This window comes from Psittacula echo (assembly GCF_963264785.1).
Source record: "Psittacula echo genome assembly, chromosome: Z".
Taxonomy (NCBI): Eukaryota; Metazoa; Chordata; class Aves; order Psittaciformes; family Psittacidae; genus Psittacula; species Psittacula echo.
The window spans coordinates 31,424,367-31,438,553 of record NC_137742.1 but is presented as its reverse complement, the minus strand read 5'-3'; the positions used below and the strand labels follow the sequence as shown (position 1 = coordinate 31,438,553).

Genomic DNA, 14,187 nt, shown 5'->3' with positions numbered 1-14,187 from the left:
CAGACCACACAGACCACACTGGGTATGCTGTGAGATAAACAGTCCTTTCTTTACCAGACCAATTAGCCAAATAAAACAACAGGATACTCAAAACGCGTCAGCAGAGATGTAACGTTCTGGGAACTCCTGACATCACTGAAAACTTTGTTACTCATTTTATATTGATGTAACTCCTCTAAAACATCTGTATTTAAGCAAACATTTCGAAAGAAACAAAGTTGTTTCCAAAAAGCTTTCTTTCCACCCTGTTTAGGCTGAGCAGAAATTCTGCACATAAGGTCAAAAAAAGAAATGGATGATGCACACCCTGGCAGCCCAAGTCACACCCTCCGGAAGTGGCAGGTCTGGCATCCTGAGTTGGACCTTCAGCAAGTGCATAGCTCATCTACGTGTGGGCAAAGGTCTTCAAAGGCCTTTGAATAACTTGATAACAAAGGCTACCAGGCTTCCAGATAAAAGGTGGATTGTTCTAAAAAGCAGCAGGGCAACTACAATAATCAATACAGCAAACCTTCTAAAAATTGTTATAACAGTTATAGTGCAAGAATTCTACTTCTAGCTGGAATTACAAGAACTAGTACAGTGCCCAAAATAAAACAGTAGGCAGGCCTGCTATGTCATTCACTCTTGTCCAGCGAGGTGGAGATGTACTTTAGGAATTACTCGTCTGAATTTGAGGAGTGAAAAATCTAAATAATTCTAGATATTTTTATTTTTTATGTTATTAGAGACAAGCTGTTCCAGATACTTAATGTGGTTGCATTCTACCTTGGGTTGGAATTGTCTTTCCAATATTACAAACACACCTTTCACTCAGGAAAGTTACCTGGCTTTCTGGAAGCTGTTTTCACAGTTCTCAGCAGAGCTTTCCTCTTAACAGACTTCCTTTCATGGAACAACACTTCATCTGGCTTTCTGCGGCCTGAGCGGAGCAGCATTGCAAGAGCACTTGAGAAATCCTGATAACTCGAGTTGCTTCACTTTTCAGTCCTAAAGCAGGAGTTAGAACTTGTCAAAATACTTAACGTTTTGATTGCGAAACAAGTTCACAAAGAGTATATTTACATATATATATTGATATGTAACAGCTAAAAGAAGCAGGCTAAGTTCAATAGATGTTTGACTGCTTACATTACCAAAGCCTATGTCTTCCAAGGCAAAACCGGTGTATTTCCAGTTAAAGTAAATCAGTTAGCTGCCTATAATTCCACAAAGATGCAGGTCATCATGGATATGGTTGTGTTGAAGGAATACATTTTTAAATACTTCCCCTTAGATAACATATAGGCACTTCATTTGACTTCAAGTTAATTTATTTATGCTTCTAAATCAAAGGAAGAAAGCTACATTTTGCAAACTGGATTGAAAATTATGATAACTTCAACACAGCATAATCTGACTTTCAGTAAAGACATGTAGCCATACTGCAATCTTAAATCAAGGTTCAGGAAAAGTTACCATTAGAATGAGGACTGGAGATTGGGGATTTGAGGAGTATCTTAAAATTATTAATGAATATCATAAGTTACTAGAGAAAAAATCAATCTCCTACCATTAGCAACCATTCATACTTTCAAATGATTAATCTTTACTTTCAGTTCAATAATTCGACTTTGATGTGCTTTGCATCTCTTAAAATAATGTGTTTGTGACTATATTTACAAAAAAAAATAATGTTTTTCAGTTTTCAAAGGCTAGATGAACAAAAGGGAATAAAGTATTACCTAGGCTAGTACCCTAAAGAGGTGCTGGTGTCTAGGAATGGAAACTACGTTAATTGAGGAACCACATAGGCAGCTAATGAGATATCCTGAAAACACAGCTTAAATCACTGCATTTCAGAAAATCTAAGGATCTTAATTTGGTTTGAAGAAAAGGAAACTGGAATTCTCACATCCGCACACTCTTCTGAGTGTGGCACTCTCCCGTTTATGACAACGGTTTATGTCAAGTGCAGACCAAAAAACCCAATGAGCTTCATTTTGTCTGGTTCCCTGGGGAATGAGCCAAGCAAAGATGTGTATAATTTTAGCCCTAGGCAGCTTTGTACAGTATAACTAAACATCAGTTAGACCAGAGACATCATGGTTCTGACACTGAATTCATGTGAAGAAGGAGGGTTCTGTCTTCTGGTTGAGTTCATTTCACTGATGGCAGAATTCCACTTTAAATATTTATGTGAAAAGGTAGAAATGAAAGAATTCTGTCCCTGGCAACTTTCCTGTTACTAGACGACAAAGGTTATTTAAGGCACTTTTTCACTCCTTTTGGCTCTTTAGTTGTAACTAACCATTCAATTAGGCTACTGAAAAGTGAAATATTTACTAGAAAGCATTAACTTTCTAGTAGAGATGTCTCATTTTTCAGATGTCTGATAACTTGTAGTCAGGGGTAGAAAGTAAAGGCTGGGTCTTCTCCATCTTGCTGAAATTGTTTTATCACTGAGCATGTTCAGCAGAAGAGAGCACCCTCTGTAGTTTTCCACAAAGTCCTAGCTGTGACCTTTCTTCTGCAAACATGCAACGAATCAAGCACTCCAGAGTATGGGGCAGTAATAGCAGCTTGTGAATCTTGAGAAGTGTTAGTGTGTTAGGTGCTCAGCATTCACGAAGCATCAAGACCTTGTTAAAATTAGGATGCTCAAAACAAGACATTTAATCCCTAACAGAACATTCCTATTGAATACAAGTGGAAAACATTACAGAACATTCCTACTGAAAATAAGTGCAATTCGAGTTTGGCTGCACTTGGTCAGAATTTCAGAAGGTCACAATTCCTGATTTTTATACCCAGTGAAGACAACAGGGAATTGTCTTCTGCTAGATTTGCCCTTCATCTACTGCAGCTATTAATGCCAATGTATGTTGAGTTAGTGCTAAATGCTTAATGAAATGTCTTTTCGGGCTTTTGAGAACCAATGTGATACCATGCCAACCTAGATCCAGAGTCTTGCATCCATGCTATTTACACCCACCACTGCAAGAAAAGGAGGATGATTACAAGCCAAGACCCTGAAGAATTTGTGAAGAGGGAAGGCCAATTCAAAGAAATTTTCAGAACCTTATTTAGGAAGTGGATAAATTCTTAAGAAGTTTTCTATGGAGAAAGTTATATGGGTAATCTTGGTATCTGAAGGAATGTACTTAAATATTCCTGCTTGTTTGAACAAATAGAAAATGGAAAAGTCAGTGGTAGAATTTCACCTCTGTTAGCTCTCCAGAACAAAGAAGGCTCTCTACAATAAATAATAAAAGCTTCCGTAGCTTGAATTTCCTCACGTGACCCTTAAGACCGAGTCCCATTTCAAAAAGCCTTTTCTCTCATGTCACTACTCCCACTTTTTGCATTCTTTTAAATATTGTGTGTCTCTCCTTATGTGTTTTGTTTTGTTTTGTTTTATTTTGTGTTAATCTGTCTCATACTCATTTCTTCAGTTCGTTTCTCTCTTCTTTAATGTGTATGCTGCTTGAAGATGGCTAGGAAGAGCTGGGTACTGTTCTTGGCTGCAGACCTACTCCACTGTTGTTTGTTTTGGAAACTTGGGTCAGTTTTCTTTTGTCTTGCATCTAAACTAAGCACAAGGGAAGCAGAAATCTGAAGCTATAGCTCTTGCAGCTGCTGAAATCAGATATACTTGAGCACATTTGTGGCCAGTGGCAACAAGACCACTGTAAAAGCAGAGGGAGTTTGAAATTTTTTCCTGCTACACAGACTGTATCAATTCATTTATATGAAGGCAGCAGAGAAAGTCCGTTGTATAGCTTCTCTTGCCCCCTTAGAGATCTAATTTGTTCTTAGCCATCATTCTTTCTTTCACTTAGCTATAGATACATCTGATCAAAAAATTAGATCAAATTCAGTACATTAAAACAGGACTTAAAATTTTGGAGTTCATTCACATGGTGATATGATCCAAATATTATCTCATACTGTCTTGGTACATTGATAACAAGGTATCTCTAAGACTGCTAAAGGATCAGAACTCTTTTTCTCTCTCTTTTTGTCGAATTTCTGTCAAATGTATTGGGTTGCAGCTGACAGTTCTGCTTCCAATGAACATAAGTAACTCCTCCAAGTTTGTTAAAATCTAACAGTGGATTAAAATGAACTTCACATCCTTTAGCTAGCAAATAATAAGGCTATCATCTCTTTCAAATCAGACAGACTTTATTAAATCTATCAACTAGACACAGGAATATATGAAAATAGCCACGAACTAGTCTAATGAAGAGATTTTAGAAGAAAACTCTAAAGTCAACTGAGAAAAAATTCACTTTTTGTTAGAATCTTAACAAGCAGTCTGATAAAATAACATTAAATTAAAGCCTGTTTAAAACCCTGCTGTAATCTTCTGCTCTTGCTTACCTTATTTTGCCTCTTACTGTGTCTGCTGGGATACTTCTACTCAGCAGAATGCTAGAAGCAGCTCTGTTACAGCCAATTTATTGCCTGAATGCATGGCAGGAAGCCAGACCTTCAAGTAAAATAAACATCTGACGTGGACCCAATCTTTTAGTTTTCTGCATTCACTTACTACACCAATATTCTCCTGGCTCTAGCTGCTCCTAGCATTTCAGGAGTGCTGGAAATGGTAAGAACAAACTTTTAACCATCTGTTTCTTTAAGATGCCACAGAAGCTGTCTTTTCCTGGAACTGCATGCAAATTTTAGCCATTAGTTCTGAATCTGCCTGAATACAATCATGAATACCATTCTGATATTTTATGTTATTGATATTGTTCTTGCTAACTGCCATTTCTGCCAAGGCTGATTCCAGAGCAGATGCTTGGTTTATATCAGTATAGACATATTTATGTTAGGAGTGTAACTTCAGTTGCAGGGAGTTTGAAACAAGTTAACTGCTTAAACATTTACCCAGCTATCAAGTGGGCTTTGCAGGCATGGCAACAACAGCAATAGTTGGACTGCTTCTGACATAAGTGAACTTGTTTAAAATGGATGTGCTATATTTTTTTGCCCATAAAGCCCAGACAATGCTTTTTATCATACAAACCCTAGCTCTTTCATTATCATATTTGGCATGTTGAATTAGCTTTATCTATCTACCTACGTACATTCCTAACCCTTGACTCACCTACTGATCCTCTCCATTCATACACACTAGATTTGTTTTATTACACAAGCCTTGCACTTTCAAAGGAATGAATCATATTTGTATATACCTCACTGAAACAATGCAACTCCTCTAAAAAACATGACCTTTTTATTTTTTTTGCCAGACTTTTCTTAAAATCAAGCAGCTACTGCTTGTATCTAGAACTTGTATATTAAGTCAATAAAGTTCTATATTTAACCTGAGTTTGGTTTGGGAATTTTGGGAAAATCCTTTCTTATTTCATTAAGCCCTCACTGGACACTGGTTGTATACCAGGTCTGTAGAAATATTTTGTCAAAAGATACATTTAATGACAAAGCAATTTGAAACTTTGAAATCTCAAGGTTTTGGCTATTACTCAAGCAGCCTGAAAAGTGTGGGAAGAATTCTAAATGTCATGACATGAGACTGTTACTTCAGTACAGGACCTTCCTGGTTTTGTCTCTGATAGAGTTGATTTTCTTCCTAGTACCTGGTACAATGCTGTGGTTTGGATTTAGCAAGAGAATAATGTTGATAACACACCAAAGTTACAGCTATTGCTAAGCAGCAATTAATGATTTTTTAGCTTCTCATGACACCCCACTAGTGAGGAGGCTGTGGGCACAAGAAGCTGAGAGGAGACACAGCCACGACACCCGAGCCCAACTGGTCAAAGAGATATTCCATACCATATGGCATCATGCTTAGTGTATAAACTAAGAGAAAAGCTGTCCGGTAGCTGCTGCTCATGAACTGCCTCAGTCAGTGGGTAGTAAGCAACTGCATTGTGCATCACTTATTTTTCAAGCTGTAATTATTGCATCACCATTATTATTATTATTTTCCCTTCCATTTCTGTCCTATTAAGCTGTCTTTATCTCAACCCACAGGTTTGGGTTTGGGTTTTTCTTCACAATTTTTTTCCCTGTTCCACTGGGGGGTGGACGAGTGGTCAAGCAGTTCTGTGGTGTTTAGCTGCCTGCTGGGTAGCACATTGATGCCCAACATGGGGCACAAAGAGTTGAAATAATGACAGATCTGATCTGAGCATGTTAAATGTGAGATAGTATGAGCAAGTGCCTAGGACAGCAATCACTTCCAATGTTTTGGAATTTCACCCTGAGGAAGCGCAGCATCCAGAGAAAACTAGCAAACTATTTTGAAGAAGTATGCTGTTATCCTGGCAATTCCCACTGAGAGACACAAATCACTGCAATGTGCTGGGGTCTGGCCCACGCCTACCAAGCCTTGTTCAACACTATTCAGCACCCTCAGGAGGAGGAGAAGGTCTCTGGATCTGATGACAAATTAAAAGGCAGTGCAGCTGTCCTATACCCCAATGACAGGCACTGCAGCTGAACAACAGAACCAACTTGTGCCAGTGTAAGTTGCCACTATGCAGAAAAAGAAATACTGGAAGCAGAAGTCAGCTCATTCAGAAAGAGTGGTGGGGCTTTCAAATACTGGAATACATTCAGCAAAAGCCACCTTATTACTCAACACTAGGGGATCTGCCAATCAGGCTAGCCTTTCCCAATCAAAATTATTACATTCTATAGAAGGAGATAAAGTTCCTGTAGCTCACATAAAGAATCGGCTGGGGAAATCAGTCTGTGTTATTCCTGCTTCAGACAAAAGCAAATCCATTTGTGGGAGTGCTTTTGCTCAAGGATCTGGACGCATTTGGTGGGTAATACAGGAGGATGGGGAAGTCCATTGTGTACCTCAAGGGGATTTCATTCTGGGTAAGAATAGCCAGTGATTTGAATTGTATCATGTTAGTTGCTATATAGAATCACAGAATGGTTTGGGTTGGATGGGACTTCAAAGATCATCCAGTTTCAACCACGCTGCCATAGGCAGGGACACCTTCCACTAGACCAGGTTTCTCCAAGCCCTGTCCAGCCTGGCCTTGAACACTGCCAGGAGTGGGGTTGCCACAGATTCTCTGGGCAACCTGTGCAACAGTGAACGACTTCCTCCTAATATGTCTAGTCTAAATCAACCCTCTTTCAGTTTAAAATCACTCTGCCTTGTCCTGTCACTACTTGCTTTCATACAGAGTCCCTCTCCACATTTCTCCGAGGTCCCTTTAGGTATAAGACCATTGTAAGGTCTCCCCAGAGCCTTCTCCAGGCTGAACAAGCCCAACTCTCTTGGTCTTTCTGCATAGCAGAGGTGCTCCAACTCCTGATTATATTTGTGGCCTCCTCTGGACTCACTCAAGCAGGTTCACGTACTTCTTGTGTTGAGGGCTCCAGAGCTGGATGCAGCACTGCAGGTGGGGTCTCATGAGAGCAGAGCAGAGGGGCAGGATCACCTCCCTCAACCTGCTGGTCACGCTCCTTTTGATGCAGCCCAGCACACGATTGATTTCTGGGCTCAAGCACAGTTGAGGGGTCATGATGAGCTTCTCATCAACCAATACCCCCAAGCCCTTCTCCTCAGGGCTGTTCTCAATCCAGTCTCTGCCCAGCCTATAGTTGTGCCTGGGATTGCCCTGACCCTGGTGCAGGACCTTGCACTTGGCCTTGTTGAACCTCATGAGGTTTGCACAGGCCCACCTCTCCAGCCTGTCCAGGTCCCTCTGGATGACATCCGTTCCCTCCAGTGTGTCGGCCACACCACTCAGCTTGGTGTCTTCAGCAAACCTGCTGAGGATGCATCAATCCCACTCTCCATGTCATCAACAAAGATGTTGAACAAGATCAGTCGCAATACTGACCCCTGAGGAGCAGCACTCGTGACCATCCTCCACTTGGGTATTGAGCTGTCGACTGCTGCTCTTTGAGTGCAACTATCCAGCCAATTCCTCATCCATTGACTGTTCCATCCAACAGTTCCATACATCTCCAATTTAGAGACAAGGCTGTCAGGTGGGTCAGTGTCAAATATAATAAATTACCATATGTGACCACTACTATTGTTGCTATAGGCCATATTAAATGTATTACTGTAAAGATTTCCCAGATTAATGAGGAATGCATTTTGATGAAACTGGGCAAGTGCAGCAATGATAGAACCAGAGAAGCGCTTCTGAACTGGCTTCAACATGCAGCAATCCACCATCACTCCAACTCTCTGCTCTGAAGAATTACTATGACAGATGGAGCCCAAAGTCATAGATTAAATGAACCCAACACACATCTTAGAGGGATGGCCCACAGACTGAGGGAGTGATATCTGTGTGTATATATCAAAAGACAGGTGAGGATGTACTGGAAAATGTGGGACATGTACATGATGTAAATGGTATGGGGTAAGGGGTGGTTTCAGCTGCGATAGAGTTAACATTCTTCCTAGTACCTGGTACAGTGCTGTGTTTGGATTTAGCAGGAGAATAATGTTAACAACACAGCGAGTTTTAGTTGTTGCTAAGCAGTGTTTACACAGTGTCAAGGCCTTTTCTGCCTGCCAACCCACCCCACCATTGAGTAGGCTGGGGGTGGACAAGGAGATGTGAGGTGACACAGCCAAGACAGCCAACAGTAACTGACCAAAGGGATACTACAGGCCATATGGCATCACGCTTGTTGTATAAGTTAGCGGAAAGCTGGCCTGGGACCCCTGCTCATGAACTGGATGGACCTCAATAGGCGGGTGGTGAACAATTGCATCACTTGTTTTGTGTATTTTAACTCATGACAAGGATGATGATCTCCCCTCCGTTTCTGTCTATTAAACTGCCTATATCACAACCCACAAATTTTACTTCAATATTTTTACCATCTTCTCCTCGATTTCACTGAGGGAGCAGGGAAGTGAGCAAGAGGCTGTTTGGTGTTTAGTTACCCACCAAGTTAAACCACAACAACAACAAATGCAATGAAATATGCATGATGCAGCAAAAGTGCTTTATTTCTTCTTAATACAGTTGTTCAGGGGCTACACTAGGTCAAGATCGGATGATGGTGCAGCAACTGCACGTTTTGGTAAGGAGCAGATGGATCCAGGTTGCAAGATGTAGACTGCTTGTCACATGAGTTGTCCTTACAGGCTGTATCAGGCTGGGCCATGAGGTGACATCCCAGGTTTAAGTGAAGTGTTCGTGGTCCTTACAAGCACACCAATACAGAGTATCTTTTTTTATTTTGAATGACAAACCACATGAACATTATAATGTACTACATCAACACTACCGTAAAATAGCTGAACAATAGCATATGCGATCAGCAGCCACAAAGAGAAACAGTCTTAAAATAATTGATACAATCTGGGTGGATTAAGCCATGTAAATACTGAGGATGCATCCACATTGCAGCTGACCTTCCATCTTAGCCTTTCCAGTTTGCTTTAAACTTCATTGTTGTTTAAACTTTAATTGACTATGTCATCTAGCATTTCTGGACCTGAAGAGTCTTTCTAAATCCGGAATGGTATGGTCTTCAACAATAAATAGTGGTTTTAATTTATTGTACTCCAAAGTTTATTGTTGGCAGAAAGCTCAGCAATGAACCAGCTGTGCAGCACCTTTCTTGACCACTGTGTGCTCCCTCAGAAAAACAGCATCAAAAGAAGGAACAACCAATGGTCAAGGCCCTAAAGAAAGAGATTGAGTTATCATGGAAAATATACTACTGGAAGGACCATCTCCTCCACTGGAGATGGAAGCAAGGGAGGACACCGATCTGGCAAGACCCTCATACATCTTTTCCTATCTGACCACTGGGAAAGGTTTTTCATTCTCTGTCTCTCTCAGCCTCCACACCCCATTTCTTTCTTGGCTCCTACATTTCCCTTCTCTTTTCTCTGTCACTCTGTCTCTCACTTTTCTTCCTTGTGTGTTTGGTTTTGTATTGCTTTAAATTTTCCTAGCTTTGCCATTAAACTGGATGTATTTCATCAGTTGTGGACCCCCCCTAATAACTGTATCCCTATAATTACAATGCTAGGTCCAGTACATCATTGGATATATCTTCAAGTTTTTCCTTTAATTCAAATTAGTATCTCATATTCAATTATCTTGAAAAGCAATAGCCTTTAGAAAACAGTCATATTAAGAAAAATGTCAGCAAAATAACTATAAAATTAGTTTCAGTACAATTATTGGCATGGAAAGTAATAAGGAAAACAACTGCCTAAACTGGTTTGTTTGGATTTTTTTTTTTAGGCAAAAGGGTATTCATCTGCAAAAAGTCAATATTTGCAGCATTGAGAGGAAGGAATGGTTTCCTGGTATCAAATGCTATTGCACAAATAATATTGAGCATTCACTAAATACCGGCAACTACATTTTATCAGCAAGCTGATTTGCAAACAATTTGCAAGAGACCTAACTCAGAGTCTCTAAAGCTGGAACAAAACTGAAACATAGCCAATGGACTGTAGCAGAAAAAAGATCAGAAATAAAAGCTCATTTCTAATTTTGACTCCATTGTATTGCCAGATTTACACTGGGGAAAAGTTTGATCACAAGTAGCAATGTTCTAAAGAACGACTATACAAAATATTTTCAATGAAAGTGACTGAAAACATCCAGACTGATGTGAAATACAGCATTTTCATATTTTGGAGATGTCAGGTCAAAAATACTTGCTATAAATTTGAATACAGAGTTTATGGTCTAAAATCCAGTGACTTACTATTCAGGAATACAGATTATATTTTCATTATGCTAAAATTTTGATGAGAAGTTCCTCCTTTTCTTTACATTCAGGTCTTTCTCCCCCAAATGCATTAGGATACCAAACTGATTATATTTAGCAGCTTATTGACACAAACTGACGTGGCAATCTTTTTTTTGTTCTTGGAAACTGTAGGTGTTTTTAATATTCTCAGAATATTTTAACATGAGCATGTAACAGTCTACTGTATCATACTTCACATCCTGTTTACATGGCATGCCAAAGACATTTATAGGACTGGGTCTGCTGTAGCCTATCTACTGCTCCCAGTACTTCCAAACTGTCACTAAATAATTCTGTTCTACTGTGCAGTGAAGCTGTCTACTACTTAAAACAGCAGGCACTTATTTAAACCTCTATGTGTTCCTATATACAACAGAAGACTAATGACTTAGTAATGTCTATGCTGACCACTCCTGAAGTTCACCATTTTTTTGAGAAACCTCTGCTCTTAAAAGCACACACACTATAGTAAAAAATGGTGCTGTATAAACAGAAGCTATGTCTGCTCCACTGACATTTTACTACTTTTCAACATTTCTCAAAGTCTAGAGTTCTTACACTAAATGTTACTGCAGTTATTCTTTAATCATTATGGATTACATAATGTTTGGTGCTTCTAGGAATAATAGACAGCTGTCTTTTGAACCTGAGATGACGGAAGATGTGCTCTATTCACTTGCTAAGGGATGCACAGGTCCACAAAAGGGGTTCAAGAAAAGTGGTCCACAGCACAGTAATATGCTGCAATACCCAGCAGTGCTCTAAGTCATGTGCTTTCACTGCACATAGAGAAGAACATGTAGGCTGTCGGGATATGTCCTTGGACTACAGTAGCTTCTCTTTCTTACATACGGAATTGAGTCACATTAACTTTGGCTTTAGCCCTTCTAATCCAAAGCAGAGTATGGTTAACTTCAAAAGAGTGGGATTGACACAATGTAAATGGACATTCCAGATGTTTATGTTTTCATATTAAAAGTTACACAAAGAAGGCCATGCTATCTCTTTAAAACCAGGTAACCTTCTCTTTAGCTGTCATGATTTAAATGGGGACTTTCAATGAGAGTCTGGAGAGGTTGTGGAGCCTCCATACTTGAAGATACTCAAAGCCAAACTGAAAAAGGCCCTGGGCAAGCTGTTCTAGTTGCCCCTGCTTTAAGCATGGAGGCAAAAGACCTCCAGAGGTCTGTTTCAAAATCAACTATCCAGTGATACTATGAAATTAATACTAAGATTTATCATGTATATAGATTGATTTGTTTATTTACTCTGACTTTTGTAAATCTCCTATTTGAAAATAATGTTTTTGATTTGAATGTAGAGTCAAAACAGATGTACAGAAGAGATGTGGTTGGATGAGACTGAAGACTGTTAAATTTTAATCAAATTTCACTGATGGATTCCTACAATTTTTATGAAAACCCTCCAGAATAAGCATCAGTATTTGCAGTTATCCAGAAATACAGATCATCCTTTAAATTTATACTTTTCAAGTGTTGCCCAATCTTTCCACTCTTCTTTGATGGACCGGTACAGTAGGATACAAGTGTTGTCCTGTATGTGTGTTCAATGTGCAAGGTGACTAAGCCCTGCCACAGCTTCTTTTGTTTGACCTTCCTTTGTTACACCAGCCATCAGGCATAGTGACACACAATGCATACTGTAAAACTGCTGATAATGTGAACATATTCTGAGGAGTTAGCTTTTTGCCTGTCAGAAGCAGACATTCATAACTGGGTAACTTCAGCTTTAGCCCTGTTCTGTGATACATCTTCTCAGATACTGTAGAGCATGGTCTCTACAGTTAATGATTCTAAAAGAACTGAAAGGGCAGTGGATGGAGCAAATGCTACACTCATCTAAACATTGCCTCTCTATATACTTCAATGTCCATATCCAGGTTCTCTTAAAAGCTGTCTGCTACTAAAATTATTTTCTTTTTTCTTCACTCTTCGGCAATGGGAAAGGGAAATAACTGCCATTTCTATATTACCAGAATAATGAAAAACAAGTTTCAGCTCTGCAATTAGACATACTAAAGTATAACTGCAAAATCTTCCACAGAATTAAATGTTAACTCTGTATGAATCACTTTTGTGGTTGTCTTTCTTGTGTTGCACAATTACGGAGAGAGGAGTAAAAATGTACAGTGCTCGAGATTAGTAAGTCTCTCCTACTCTGATTTTCTAAGGAACTGAGGCTTATACAGTTGTGCTGTCTGTCTGTCTCTCCTCTCCAATAACTTTCGAACCTGCTGGATAATGATCAAGTTCACTGAGGGAATGGAAGGAGGAAGCTCAGCTGAAACATCCTTTCAAGGTTTGTGAACATCAGCAGCTGAATAGCAGACAGACTGACGTACCCTGCTGAACGAAAAACTGCAACTAAATGACTCTTTGAGGGCTGTGGAATGATGATATTGTCTTTTACAACAATACCATAGTCCGCTTGAAAAAGTTGAGAGAGACAACAATTTGAGCCAGAGGGCCTTTGGATTTAAGAAGGTTAGAGTAATTTTTTTGTTAATTATTTTACATGTCTTCTGAGAAATTGTCCTGGGTTCAGCAGTAGCAGTCAGTTTTTCTCCTTTTTAGTAGCTGTTGCAGCACTGTGTTTTTGACTTTCAGCCTCGGAACAAAGCTGATAACAACTGATGTTTAGACTGACCAAAGACTTTGTGAGTCTCATGCTCTGCCAGGGAGGAGGAGGGGCCGGGAGGAAGCAGGGACAGGACGCCTGACCCAAACTAGCCAAAGAGGTATTCCATACCACAGCACGTCATGCCCGGGGATGTAACTGGGAGCTACCCGGAAGGGCACGTCCTCTTTTCGGTCGGGCTCTTTTCCGGCGAGCGGTATCATATTTTCTTCCCTTGTTATTTCTCTTATCATTATTATTATTGGTGGCAGCAGTAGTGATTTGTGTTATACCTGAGTTACTGGACTGTTCTTATCTCAACCCGTGGGAGTTACATTCTTTCGATTCTCCTCCCCATCCCTCTGGGGGAGAAATACATATAAATCTCCAAGAATGAACATATAATCTGTTCTAAAATATAGACAATGGCCACAGGTAATGCAAGCAGTTTAACCTGTTGGATTTTGCCCAGTAGTTCATCTTACTCTGTATAGTATTTGTAGCCACTGGCTGTTCCTTTATGGTCTAATAACACTGATTTCAGTTTGAGAGTAAATGTAAAGGCAAAGTATAAGGTTAGGGCACACTATAAAACCCAAATCAAGTTTCAGAAAGAGATTAAATATTTACATTGTCAGTTGGTGTCTGTAGAAATTGTAGATGCTTTCATGGTTGGTGTAAAACTGAACTAAAACTGAAACTTAAAACACTTAACTTTAGATCCCTGATTTTGATCTCTGTGACGTGCTAAGGTTTCCTCACCCAACATTCATTTCAGAGGTAGAGGATACTGGTCAGGTCTGACAGTTCTCTCTATTCCTTTAC

The 14,187-nt window shown here is 39.7% G+C and overlaps 1 protein-coding gene across 1 annotated transcript in view; it reads right to left on the bottom strand.

Annotated features, from left to right (window-relative positions):
- The window catches only part of LOC308232065 (uncharacterized protein), a 32,887-nt gene extending 28,484 nt beyond the window's left edge, over positions 1-4,403 (bottom strand). Inside the window, exons 1-2 of the mRNA XM_080638049.1 lie at positions 4,366-4,403; positions 827-990 (exon numbers count right to left, since the gene is read on the bottom strand). Coding sequence (XP_080494175.1) covers positions 827-938 — 112 coding nt within the window. The 5' untranslated portion in view covers positions 939-990; positions 4,366-4,403. The remainder of the gene's footprint in view (positions 1-826; positions 991-4,365) is intronic.
- Positions 4,404-14,187: the final 9,784 nt, after the last annotated feature.